Source organism: Nicotiana tabacum, chromosome 12 (assembly GCF_000715075.1).
Source record: "Nicotiana tabacum cultivar K326 chromosome 12, ASM71507v2, whole genome shotgun sequence".
NCBI classification, from domain to species: domain Eukaryota; kingdom Viridiplantae; phylum Streptophyta; class Magnoliopsida; order Solanales; family Solanaceae; genus Nicotiana; species Nicotiana tabacum.
Genome location: NC_134091.1, coordinates 100,580,116 through 100,593,406, shown reverse-complemented (window position 1 = coordinate 100,593,406; position 13,291 = coordinate 100,580,116). Strand labels below are relative to the sequence as shown.

Sequence of the window (13,291 nt, the reverse complement as noted above, 5' to 3'; positions counted from 1 at the left end):
TAGGGTATTGATAGGATCCTTTTGATCTTGTGGTCCTCGAAAAATTTACTTACTTTACTGCCGATGAATTGCATCCCATTGTCGCACACGATGCCGGCATTCCGAACCGGCATATTATGTGATCCCAAATGAAGTCAATAACTTCTTTCTCCCTGACTTTCTCAAATGCCTGGGCTAATACCCATTTAGAAAAATAGTCAATCATAAATAATATGAATTGAGCCTTACCGGGTGCCCATGGCAGGGCACCAACGATATCCATTTCCCATTTCATGAATGGCCAGGGTGACAAAACCGAATGTAGCAGCTCCCCGAGCTGATGAATCATCGGTGCATGTCTCTGACATCCGTCGCATTTTCGTACAAACTCCTTTGCGTCTTTTTTCATGTCGATCCAGCAGTATCCGACTCTGATTATCTTACGAACCAACAATTCGGTACCCGAATGATTCCGCAAGTGCCTTCGTGAACTTTCCTCAAAACATACTCGGTATCTACCCGTACCATACATATGGCGAGTGGGCCATCAAACGTTCTCCTGTATAGGCTGTTGTCTTCGGACAAGCTGAACCTGGCCGTCTTCGTGCGCAGAGTTCTCGATTCTTTAGGATCTGAGGGCAGTTTTCCGGTCTTCAGGTAATCTATGTACTTGTTTCTCCAGTCCCAGGTTAAGCTTGTCGAGTTTATCTCGGCGTGGCCTTCTTCCACTATCGATTTCATGAGTTGTACGACTGTTCCCGAGTTGAATTCATCGTCATCAACCGACGATCCTAAGTTGGCAAGGGCATCGGCTTCGCTGTTTTGATATCGAGAAAGCTAAGGATCTCGATGCGATCAATGTTGGGTAGAGGGAAATAGTCCTTGGGGAATGCCTTATTCAAGTCTTTGTAGTCTACACACATTCTTAATTTATTCCCTTTTTTAGGGACTACCACTACGTTTGCTAACCAATCCGGGCATTTAACCTCCCAGATGGACTCTATTTTAAGGAGGTTAGATACATCGTCTTTGATGAATGCATGCTTGACTTCGGACTGAGGCCTCCTTTCCTGTTTGACATGGAACTTCAGATTCAAGCTCAGCTTATGGGTAGTTATCTCCGGCGGGATCGCTGTCATGTCGAGGTGGGACCAAGCGAAACAATCTATGTTACCCATAAGGAATTTAATAAATTTTTTCCTAAGCTCTGGATTTAATCCCGTGCGCAGGTATACCTTACGATCGGGCAGGTGCTCAATCAATATGACTTGTTGCAGTACTTCGACCGTTAATTTGGTGGCGTCGGAATCATCGGGGACTATGAAAGGTCTAGGAAATCCGTAGTTGTCGTCCTCATATGTCCCCTGCTTCTCTGGTTCGGTCGGGGTCTGTGTCGGTGATTGATATTTGGTTCCTTCATTATCGCCCGAACTCGAATCCTTTGGTGTAGAAAGTGCGGATCAGGACCACCTCGTCAACTGCGAACATCTTCTTTGCGGCCGGTTGCTTTCCGTAAATTGTTTTAATCCCTTCTGGCGTTGGGAATTTCAACACCTGGTGTAGTGTCAAGGGCATTGCCCTCATGTTGTGAATCTACGGCCTCCCGAACAGAGCGTTGTATCTCATATCTCCTTCGATCATGTAGAGCTTTGCCTCCTGAATGGTTCCGGCAGTGTTCACCAGTAGTGTTATCTCCCCTTTAGTGGTCTCACATGCCATGTTGAATCCGTTTAGAACTCGGACTGTAGGCACAATTTGGTCATGTAGACCCAGCTGCTCTACGACTCTCGATCTGATGATATTGGCCGAGCTACCTGGATTAATTAACACACACTTAACTCGAGATTTATTTATGAGTACAGATATTACTAGTGCATCATTGTATGGCTGCACAATGCCTTCAGCATCCTCGTCGTTGAAAGATAAGGTTCCTTTTGGGACATAATCTCGAGTTCATTTTTCTCTAGTGATGGACACTTTGGCGCGCTTTAACATAGACCCCTGGGGGACGTCGACCCCACCGATGATCATGTTAATGACGTGATGAGGCTCTTCCTGCTCGATCTGCTTATTAGAGTCCCTATTCCTGAAATGATTTTTGGCTCGATCGCTCAAGAACTCTCAAAGATATCCATTGTTGAATAACCGGGCTACTTCCTCTCTCAATTGTCGACAATCTTCCGTTCTGTGACCGTGAGTGTCGTGATACTTACACATTACCTTTTTCTACCTTTGGGCTGGATCAGATTGTAGAGATCGAGGTCATTTGGTGTCTTTGATGTGTCCGATGGCACATACAATGGCAGCAACATCGACGTTAAAGTTGTACTCCGATAACTTCAACATTTCCTTAGGACCGATGGGCCTGTAGAAACCGCTTTTGCTCATGAGTCCCCGGTTATTTTGACCTCGATCGCTCCGCCTTTCACTTCTCACAGGATTTCGTCCAGACCCATTGCCTCTTCGGTCCCCTTTGTATGGTTGATACCGATCCCTATTTGATCTCGGTTCATGATCAATGTCTCTCTTGGGTCTGTCGATAGTTCTGGCGGGATAAACGGACCCAGAAGGGGCCTTAAGCTGATCATCTTCGACCCTAATTTTTGATTGATACCGGTTATGTACGTCGGCCCAAGTTACAACCGGATACTCTACCAGATTTTGCTTCAACTTTTGTAAAGCCAATGAGCTTCGAGCATTGAGTCCTTGGATGAAGGCTTGAACGGCCCAATCATCCGCGACCGGAGGCAGGTCCATTCGTTTCATTTGAAATCGGGACACGAATTCCCTGAGCATCTCAGTATCTCTGTGTTTTATTTTGAAAAGGTCTGACTTCCTGGTCTCGACCTTGATGGCCCCCGCGTGTTCTTTCACGTAGGAGTCTGCAAGCATAACAAACGAGTTAATAGAATTAGGGGATAAGTTGTGATACCATATCATAGCTCCCTTCGACAAAGTTTCCCCAATTTTTTTCAGCAGGACAGACTCGATCTCATCATCCTCCAAGTCGTTCCCTTTGATGGCGCATGTGTAGGAGGTCACATGCTCATTTGGGTCAGTTGTTCCGTTGTACTTAGGAATTTCGGGCATGCAGAACTTCTTTAGAATTGGCTTCGGAGCCACGCTCGGAGGGAAAGGTTTGTGAACAAACTTCTTGGAATCCACACCCTTCAATATCGGTGGTGCTCGTGGGATTTGGTCGACCCTAGAATTATAGGTTTCCACCTTTTTGTCATTGGCCTCAATTTTCTTTTCTCCCGATTCTACCCGTTTTGTTAGTTCCTCGAGCATTTTATGATCTCGGGGTTAGTCCCGGGTTCAACTTCACTTAGTCTCTCCGTAATTGGTTCGTTTCTGCGAGTGATTTCCCGGGACGGCTCGGTCTCAATTCTACTGGGGTCGCGACTTTGGTTCTGCAGCTGAGCTACCGCTGCCTGTTGGGCCTGCAATATTTCGAAGATCACTCACATGTCGATCTCACCTCCTTCACCGTCGTGTGTATTTTGGTCTGTCGATCGGACTCCCCCAGGACGCTGTTCTCAGGATCGGTAGGCAGATTCACATTGATGGCCACATGTGAGTTAGCATCGATTGGGGCCGCGACAGAAACTCCGGTTGGGATCGACATGGGGCACCTCGTTACTGGGTACCATATTGTTATTCTCGCCATGGTGACTGGACTCAGCATCCACGTTTAGAGGTGCAGATTGGGAGTTCGACATTTTGAACTTTGACCTGAAATTGAAGACACTTCAAATAACAAGTGTAAAATAGGGTGCGTTATGGAAATTTGTATCAAATTGCCACTATTATCCTTAGCCCCATGGTGGGCGCCAAACTGTTTACCCTAAAAAATTGATAACAATTAAATTTATAAGTGGTTTTAAGGATGCGTGGATTAATTCGATACAAACGATAAATTGCGTGACAAGTGAGGCTTGCTCAGTTGGTAAAAGCACCTCCACCCACGATCATTAGGTCCTGGGCTCGAGTCACGCTAGAGGGGAAGTGTAGAAATACAATAAATCCTTCTAATTATGGAGGGCTTAAAAAAAGATAAATTGTGTTAGATTAAACAAATAAAGCTATAGTGAATTCAAACCACGTGGGGAGAATAATTCCAGCCTTGATGAAATATCCACCCTTGATCCGGACTCACAATGGCCAGCACTGATGAACGAGAATAAGAACTATGAATAATAGTGAAAATAACAGTATATTGCTTTTGGAATGCGTGTTAATATGTGTCCAATGAATAATCAGACTCTCCTTTATATAGTAGGGGAGTTTTACCCTAAGTACAATTCTATAAAAGATAAAAATCTCCCGTTTAACTGATTACTGGATACCCGTCGGTACGTGCCGAGATTTGCGCCGTGATACCCGGTTGGTCGCGGATATCACGGCCTTCTGTTAATCGTGTTCGATTGCCCAATAATGCTCTCCGAAGTCTCTTGAGATTTGGACCGATCTCAGGGCCATGGCCTCGATATAGTCGAGGGCGGACGCCGTCCCTCCGGCGCCTGACTCGATGAATCTCTTACCTCGATTCTGGTTCCTTGTCACCACATTCCTTACTTGATTTATTTTATCAGAAACCGAACCGGCTCATGGGTACGGTTTCATCCGTATACATACACGTTCGGTGTAGCGTTTTTCTTTAATTAGGTGATAACCTCTTCCACACTTATTCCTTCTAAAATGGGTGTGGTCACTCCGCAATCCGCATGAGCGACCCACTGCCTAAATCCAATGTCCAACTTAATTTACTTTGTTCTTCTTGAGATTAGATTTTCAATAGTTTGCGGATGAGGAATTCTTTTATTACGGCTCTTAGATGAGATCTTTCCTTGCTATCAAATTTTGTCTTTAGATTCAAGGGGAAGCAGAAGTAAAATAATCAATTGAAAGACAAGATATTTATTTGCTCTATTTTCACAGGTTGTTTTATAAACCTGATTGAAAAAGAAATTAACTTACCTTCTCAAATTACAATATTTATGAATGAGAATTCTCTTCCTCGTTTCGATCTGATTCTACTATATCTTCAAGGAAACCCCTCAAGCAAGAATGGTAAGAGAAGAGTTTTGAATCAACATTAGGCAAACTAAGACTTTTTATTAGAACAAGATTTAAAATGATACTAACACATTAATTGTTAATCCCGGTCAATATTGCTGTATTTGTAAATATTAATTCTGCAAAATATAAGTTAACGTAATGAAACAATAATAATAAATTCGAGCCCACTGAATTCACAGTGTTTCCTTAAGGAATTTAATCCCCTCCTAGTACCCAAGGTAATGGATTATTTCCTCCCAGGATAGAACGAATAACACACTGGTGTAGCGGTACTTCAAACCCCAGTGTTTCGGCGAACACAAAGTTCGGTAGCAAATCACACTTACAGTTGCTTTGTTTGAAGTTAAAAACAATGCAGAACGAAGGAGTATATACTCAGAAAAACGTATGGAAGTTCTGAGAGGAAGGAGTGCAATGTATAGCCAATTTGTTGAGCGAATTGTATGTTGAGTTGAGTATTTTTCTTCAACATTTGCTGCTCATATATATAGCAGCCAAGAAGGAGTGCAAGACCAAACGTCCACCCTTCATGGTGGAGCAAACATTACATGTTTGTGGAGCAAGCACTTCATGTTTGTGGAGCAAGCACTTCATGGTGGGAAGACCATTATCCGGCTGCCAAATTATCAATACACGGATTGGAAAATATCCGTTTACAAATACGGATAATCTTACGTTAATATTTACTATTAACAAATAAATTTGGTCCAAAAAATTAATCAATCAATCGATCATTTGACCAAATCCAAATCCAAATCCGAATCCGAATCCGAATCCGAATCCGAATCCGAATCCGAAGCCGAAGCCGTAGCCGAAGCCGAGCCGAGCGAGCGACGACGACGACGGCGCGAGGCTTGCTTTCTTCTTAACTCTTTAAGAGCTACAAGAAGAGCAATTATATATATACCCACCAAAAATGTCTTCCACTTCCAATATGGGACAATGTCTCATTGTTAAGAGGGGAAAACTTAAAATTTTACTCAAAATTTCATTTTCCCTCCATTTTCCATTCACCCTCATTTTAAGAATATTACATCTTAAAAAATAAAACCTCAACAATCCCCCACATGAATGGGGAATGGCTATATCACGGAAGTATGCATGAAAAAACTGTGTGATTTACAAGCAAGGATTAATTGCATCTGGATAAGTAGGTTTCCCTTTGAACTTTCCGTAGTAAACTTATGTCGGATATACTCGGTCAATCGGTAGATTTGATATCTTTGAACCGTCGATCTTTGGAGTATACCTAGACAACCATAAGTCACACAATCAACCCTTAACCGTCTTTGGTTCTCATTGTTGTGTTCGTTTCAGCCATGAACACCGCCTGGTTTCATAAGTGCGTAGAGAACTGGCCTTACAAAGTTCTCCTTGAAGTGGCTCACACTTCACACTTAAATAGGTGATTCCTAAACGTGTCATCCTGTAGATACACTATTTGATATACCCCGTATCAAATTTAGAAATCATTAAAAAGCCTTAATGCTTTATCCTTGGTACTGAACATTGTCTCATCACGAGAATGGACTAAAATTTTATTTGACAATGTTGAACCGTCATTAATGACTTTGTTTGATCTCTTTGAACCTAGATCTTGGGATCTCCAGTCTTCTAGGTAGAGTTACCGCCACAATGACTTGTTCTCGGCCATAGCCCCATTCCCCTTGATGATTTCTCAACTACCTCTCTAGTTAGGCCTTTTGTAAGTGGATCCGACACATTATCACTTGACTTTACATAGTCAATTGTGATAATTCCTCTAGAGAGTAATTGCCTAACGGTTTTATGTCTTCGTCGTATATGACGAGATTTACCGTTATACATGACGCTCCCAGCCCTTCCAATTGCCGCTTGACTATCACAATGTATGCATATTGGTGCCAACGGTTTGGGCCAAAATGGAATGTCTTCCAAGAAATTCCGGAGCCATTCAGCTTCTTCACCGGCTTTATCTAAGGCTATGAATTCAGCCTCCATTGTAGAGCGGGCAATACATGTTTGTTTGGACGACTTCCAAGATACCGCTCCTCCACCAATAGTGAATACATATCCACTCGTGGACTTAGAATCAGTTGAACCGGTGATTCAATTTGCATCACAGTATCCCTCAATCACCACAGGGAAATTACTGTAGTGCAATTCAAAGTTCTGGGTATGTTCTAAATATCCCAAAACTCGTTTCATTGCCATCCAATGAGATTGGCCTGGATTGCTCGTATATCGACTCAGTTTACTTATAGCACAAGCTATGTCTGGTCGTGTACAATTCATGATATACATTAAGCATCCCAATACACGAGCATAATCCAATTGTGATATGCTTTGGCCTTTGTTCTTTGCTAATGCAAGATTCACGTCAATTGGAGTCTTTGCAACTTTAAAGCCCAAGTGCTTGAATTTTTCAAGTACTGTTGTGACAATGCCAGACCTTGAGGAGTCTTATTGATCTTAATTCCCAGAATTAAATCAGCAACTCCCAAGTCTTTCATATCAAACTTGCTATTGAGCATACGCTTAGTAGCATTTATGTTGGCAATGTCATTACTCATTATCAACATATCATCCACATATAGGCAAACAATGACTATGTGATTTGGAACATTTTTAATGTACACGCATTTATCACATTCATTTATCTTAAAACCATTTGACAACATTGTTTGGTCAAATTTCGCATGCCATTGTTTGGGTGCTTGTTTTAGTCCGTAAAGAGACTTAACAAGTCTACATACCTTCTTTTCTTTACCTGGAACCACAAACCCTTCAGGTTGTTCCATGTAAATTTCTTCCTCCAACTCTCCATTTAAGAAGGCCGTCTTAACATCCATTTGATGAATTTCAAGACCATACACTGCAACTAATGCTACTAACATCCGTATGGACGTAATTCTTGTAACTGGAGAGTATGTATCAAAGTAGTCTAGACCTTCTCGTTGTCTATACCCTTTGACTACGAGCCTTGCCTTGAATTTATCAATAGTGCCATCATCTTTGATTTTTCTCTTAAAAATCCATTTAGAACCCAAAGGTTTATTTCCAGGAGGAAGATCAACCAATTCCCATGTATGGTTGTTCAATATGGATTCTATTTCACTATTGACTGCCTCTTTCCAAAACAATGATTCCGAAGAAGTCATAGCTTCTTTAAATGTTTGAGGCTCATTCTCCAATAAGAAAGTCACAAAATCTGGTCCAAATGAAGTAGACGTTCTTTGACGTTTACTACGTCTTGGATTCTCCTGATTACATGTACTTTCTTTTGTTTCTTCCCGAGGTCGTTTAGATCCTTCACCAAACGACTCACATTCCTTTTTATACGGATATATAGCTTCTAAAAACTCAGCATTATCTGATTCTATAACCGTATTATTATGAATGTCGGGATTTTCTGATTTATGAACCAGAAATCGATATGCTTTACTATTTGTCGCATATCCTATGAAAACACAATCAACGGTTTTCGGTCCTATCTTTACCCTTTTGGGTTTAGGAACTTGCACTTTTGCCAAACACCCCCACACTTTAAAATAATTCAAGTTGGGCTTCCTTCCTTTCCATTGTTCATAAGGAATGGATTGTGTTTTGCTATGGGGCACTCGATTTAATATTCGATTAGCCGTAATAATGGCTTCCCCCACAAGTTCTGTGGCAAACCAGAACTTATCAACAACGCATTCATCATCTCCTTTAATGTGCGATTCTTTCTTTCCGCAATCCCATTAGATTGGGGCGTGTAAGGGGCTGTTGTTTGATGAATAATTCCATATTCTAAACATATTTCTTCAAAAGGAGATTCATATTCACCACCCCTATCACTTCTTATCATTTTTACTTTCTTGTTAAGTTGCGTTTCAACTTCATTTTTGTATTGCCTGAATGCGTCTATTGCTTCATCTTTACTATTTAGTAAGTAAACATAGCAATATCGAGTACCATCGTCAATAAAAGTTATGAAATACTTCTTTCCACCGCGAGATGGTATTGACTTCATGTCACAAATATCTGTGTGAATTAAGTCTAAAGGATTTGAATTCCTTTCAACTGACTTATAAGGATGTTTAACATACTTACATTCCACACATATTTGACATTTTGATTTTTCGCATTCAAACTTGGGCAGTACTTCCAAGTTAATCATTTTTCGCAAGGTTTTATAATTGACATGACCCAAACGTACATGCCATAAATCATTTGACTCAAGTAAGTAAGAAGAAGCTGAAATATTATTATTATTTTCAACAACCATTACATTTAGATTGAAAAGGCCCTCGGTGAGGTAACCTTTTCCCACAAATATTCCATTCTTACTAATTACAACCTTGTTGGATACAAAAACGCACTTAAAACCGTGCTTAACAAGAAGTCCAGTAGAGACTAAATTCTTTCTCATTTCGGGAACATGAAGGACATTGTTCAAAGTCATAACCTTGCCAGAAGTCATTTTTAGAAATACCTTCCCATATCCTTCAACTTTTGCTGTTGAAGCATTTCCCATATAAACTGTCTCTCCGGGTTCAGCAAGAGCATAGGTAGCAAAAGCCTCTCTAACTGCACAAACATGGCGAGTGGCTCCTGAATCAAACCACCACAGTTTAGGATTTCCCACCAAGTTACATTCAGAGAGCATGGCACACAAGTTATCAACATCATCATGGTTTACTACCATGTTTGCTTGACCCCTTTTCTTGTCTTTCTTCGGAGCACGACACTCCGTAGATTTGTGTCCGGTTTTCCCACAGTTGTAGCAGTTTCCACTGAACCGCTTCTTGCTTGGGTTGTATTTCGGACCAGAAGCCTTCTTCCTCTTTTTGTTAGCTTCAACAATATTTGCTCCCATTATTGTTGAATTTCCACGGCCTCTCCTTTCAGCAGCTTTATTGTCCTCTTCGATTCTCAACCGAACAATGAGATCTTCAAGGGACATTTCCTTTCGTTTGTGTTTCAAATAATTTTTGAAGTCCTTCCACAACGGAGGCAACTTCTCAATCATTGCTGCTACTTGGAATGCTTCGTTGATTACAAGACCTTCAGCAAGTAGATCATGAATAATCACTTGCAATTCCTAGACTTGAGTAATAACAGACTTGCTATCTATCATTTTGTAGTCCAGAAATTTTGCGGCAACGAATTTCTTCATCCCGGCATCTTCAGTCTTATATTTCTTTTCAAGCGCATTCCACAATTCTTTGGATGTCTCCATGCTACTGTATACATTATACAGATTATCATCCAGTCCGCTAAGAATATAATTCTTGCATAAAAAATCAGAATGCTTCCACGCTTCAATCACGAGAAAGCGTTCATTATCTGGAGTTTTATCCGGCAGATCAGGAACATCTTCCTTGATGAACTTCTGTAGACATAACGTAGTTAAGTAGAAGAACATCTTCTGCTGCCAGCGTTTGAAATCAATCCCGAAAAATTTTCCGGGTTTTTCTGCCGGTGCCAACGCCGGTGTTCGGCTTGTCGTTGCGTTGGCAGTCGCCATCGGAACAGCTTAGTTTTCGTTTTCAGTCATCATCTTTTTCAGAAAAGAATGACACAAACAAACGTTTAATACACGTTTTCAAACTGGAGTAAAAATCACGTAGATTTTAATATCCAACAAAACGCCACGAAGGCTTAACTCTCCAAAACGGGAGTACACAAACCACAAAGGTTTTAGTTTGCAGAATAATAAGAATAACACAAGTACAGAAATAAATATTAAATTCCTTAAGATTGTTAATCCCGGTCAATATTGCTGTATTTGTAAATATTAATTCTGCAAAATATAAGTTAACGTAATGAAACAATAATAATAAATTCGAGCCCACTGAATTCACAGTGTTTCCTTAAGGAATTTAATCCCCTCCTAGTACCCAAGGTAATGGATTATTTCCTCCCAGGATAGAACGAATAACACACTGGTGTAGCGGTACTTCAAACCCCAGTGTTTCGGCGAACACAAAGTTCGGTAGCAAATCACACTTACAGTTGCTTTGTTTGAAGTTAAAAACAATGCAGAACGAAGGAGTATATACTCAGAAAAACGTATGGAAGTTCTGAGAGGAAGGAGTGCAATGTATAGCCAATTTGTTGAGCGAATTGTATGTTGAGTTGAGTATTTTTCTTCAACATTTGCTGCTCATATATATAGCAGCCAAGAAGGAGTGCAAGACCAAACGTCCACCCTTCATGGTGGAGCAAGCATTACATGTTTGTGGAGCAAGCACTTCATGTTTGTGGAGCAAGCACTTCATGGTGGGAAGACCATTATCCGGCTGCCAAATTATCAATACCCGTTTACAAACGGATAATCTTACGTTAATATTTACTATTAACAAATAAATTTGGTCCAAAAAATTAATCAATCAATCATTTGACCAAATCCGAAGCCGAAGCCGAGCCGAGCGAGCGACGACGACGACGGCGCGAGGCTTGCTTTCTTCTTAACTCTTTAAGAGCTACAAGAAGAGCAATTATATATATACCCACCAAAAATGTCTTCCACTTCCAATATGGGACAATGTCTCATTGTTAAGAGGGGAAACTTAAAATTTTACTCAAAATTTCATTTTCCCTCCATTTCCCATTCACCCTCATTTTAAGAATATTACATCTTAAAAAATAAAACCTCAACATTAATATCAGTAGTAATTTGTGGCAACCTAACAATCAATTATTTACCAACTACAATAACAACAACAATCCTAACTACAATAACAACAACAATCCTAAAAGTGAGGTCCGAAAAAGGGATAAAGATAGAAATACTATTCCCGATAAACCGTCACCATTTATTCACTAGCTAGAACAACAAAAATCTAATCACTTGCCTTGGATGAAATTAGCAAATCGCTTAATCAGATCTCTAGCTTTCTCAGTTTCAGGATCCAATATAAAAAAAGAATGACCTTCCCCTTCAACCACAAAAAACACAAACTCTCCATTCCATCCACTTTTCTTGACACCTTCGACAAATCGCATCTCCATTTCACCAGGAGCCAATTCATCTTTCTCAGCAAGACACACAAACAACTTGGAACAACCTAGTCCAGACAAACTAGGAGCCATTTTACAAAGAGGATTAATCATGGGACAATCAAGCGGTTCTAATTTTGGACAAATAACATTTGTCCATAACTTATAAACCATCAAATTCTTCACATCAACATTTTCATATGGGATCACAAAATAAGGACAAGCAAGAACTGAACCACAAATTTTAACATCACCATTTAACTTTTCTCTACCAGCTCTCATAACCATGTTAAAAACAATATTAGCTCCACCACTTTCCCCAACTATAAATATTTTATTAAAATCACCATAATTTGTTAACCACAAATCTTTTCCACTAGCCACCCATTGAAGAGCAGTCCAAGAATCTTCATAAACTGTTGTCACATCATGTTCTGGTGCTAATCTGTATTCAACAGAGACAGCAATTGAATTGGATTCAGAAACCAAGAGATTAAGGAAACGATGAAACACATTAAAGAATGCTGAATTAAGAATGAGTCCACCACCATGGTAAAATACTATAATTGGGAGTTTTTTTTGGTCTGAAGAGTTTGTGTTTTTAGGTAAATAAAGCCTAGCAGAAACGTGAGAAGAGATAGTGATGTCTTTAGAGGAAACACCAGTATCTGGATCTTGATCTGGTGAAGATGGAACGTAGAATAAGTTGTGTAAATGGTAGAAACGTTCAACGCGGCCGTTTTTGTAGACTCGGATATGGGGATAGAGATCAGTGACAATTTCATTATCTTCACTAGCCATTTTGCAGCAGAGTGATTAGAAGATTTGTTAAGTATATATATGGCCGTAGAAAATAGTAGAAACAAATGGATATCTACAAGAAAAGAATTCACAGGAAAATGAGACCAAGATATCTTTCCCTTGCAATTCGAAATAGGGAAGAAGTCATCTATTTATAGGGAGGTTTTCTAACAATAAATATATGGTTTGAAATGTTTGACTAATTAAAAAATAAAAAGTCACTTATTATCTTTTTGCAAATTTATAGGAGCTTTAAATAAGTAAGACATGTAGATAAAGATTTATAAAAGTTAGTTTGGACAATGTTTTTGATTAAAGTTATTAAATGTTATTCAGTGTGTAATTAGAGGACCAAGGATAGAGGTTTCAAAACCGACACCTTTTAGTTATTTGTCCAACCCTCAAGTATAAACTTAAATTATGACCTGTTCGTTGAATTGATCCAACGGGTTGAATTTGAAAT

General features: G+C 40.1%; 1 protein-coding gene across 1 annotated transcript; it reads right to left on the bottom strand.

The window, feature by feature from the left end:
- Positions 1–11,605: 11,605 nt before the first annotated feature.
- On the bottom strand, positions 11,606–13,017 carry LOC107788707 (hydrolase 3). Its single transcript, XM_016610410.2, has one exon. It carries the CDS (start codon positions 12,826–12,828, stop codon positions 11,875–11,877), a length of 954 nt encoding a protein of 317 aa, XP_016465896.1. The 5' UTR covers positions 12,829–13,017; the 3' UTR covers positions 11,606–11,874.
- Between the last annotated feature and the right edge of the window lie 274 nt (positions 13,018–13,291).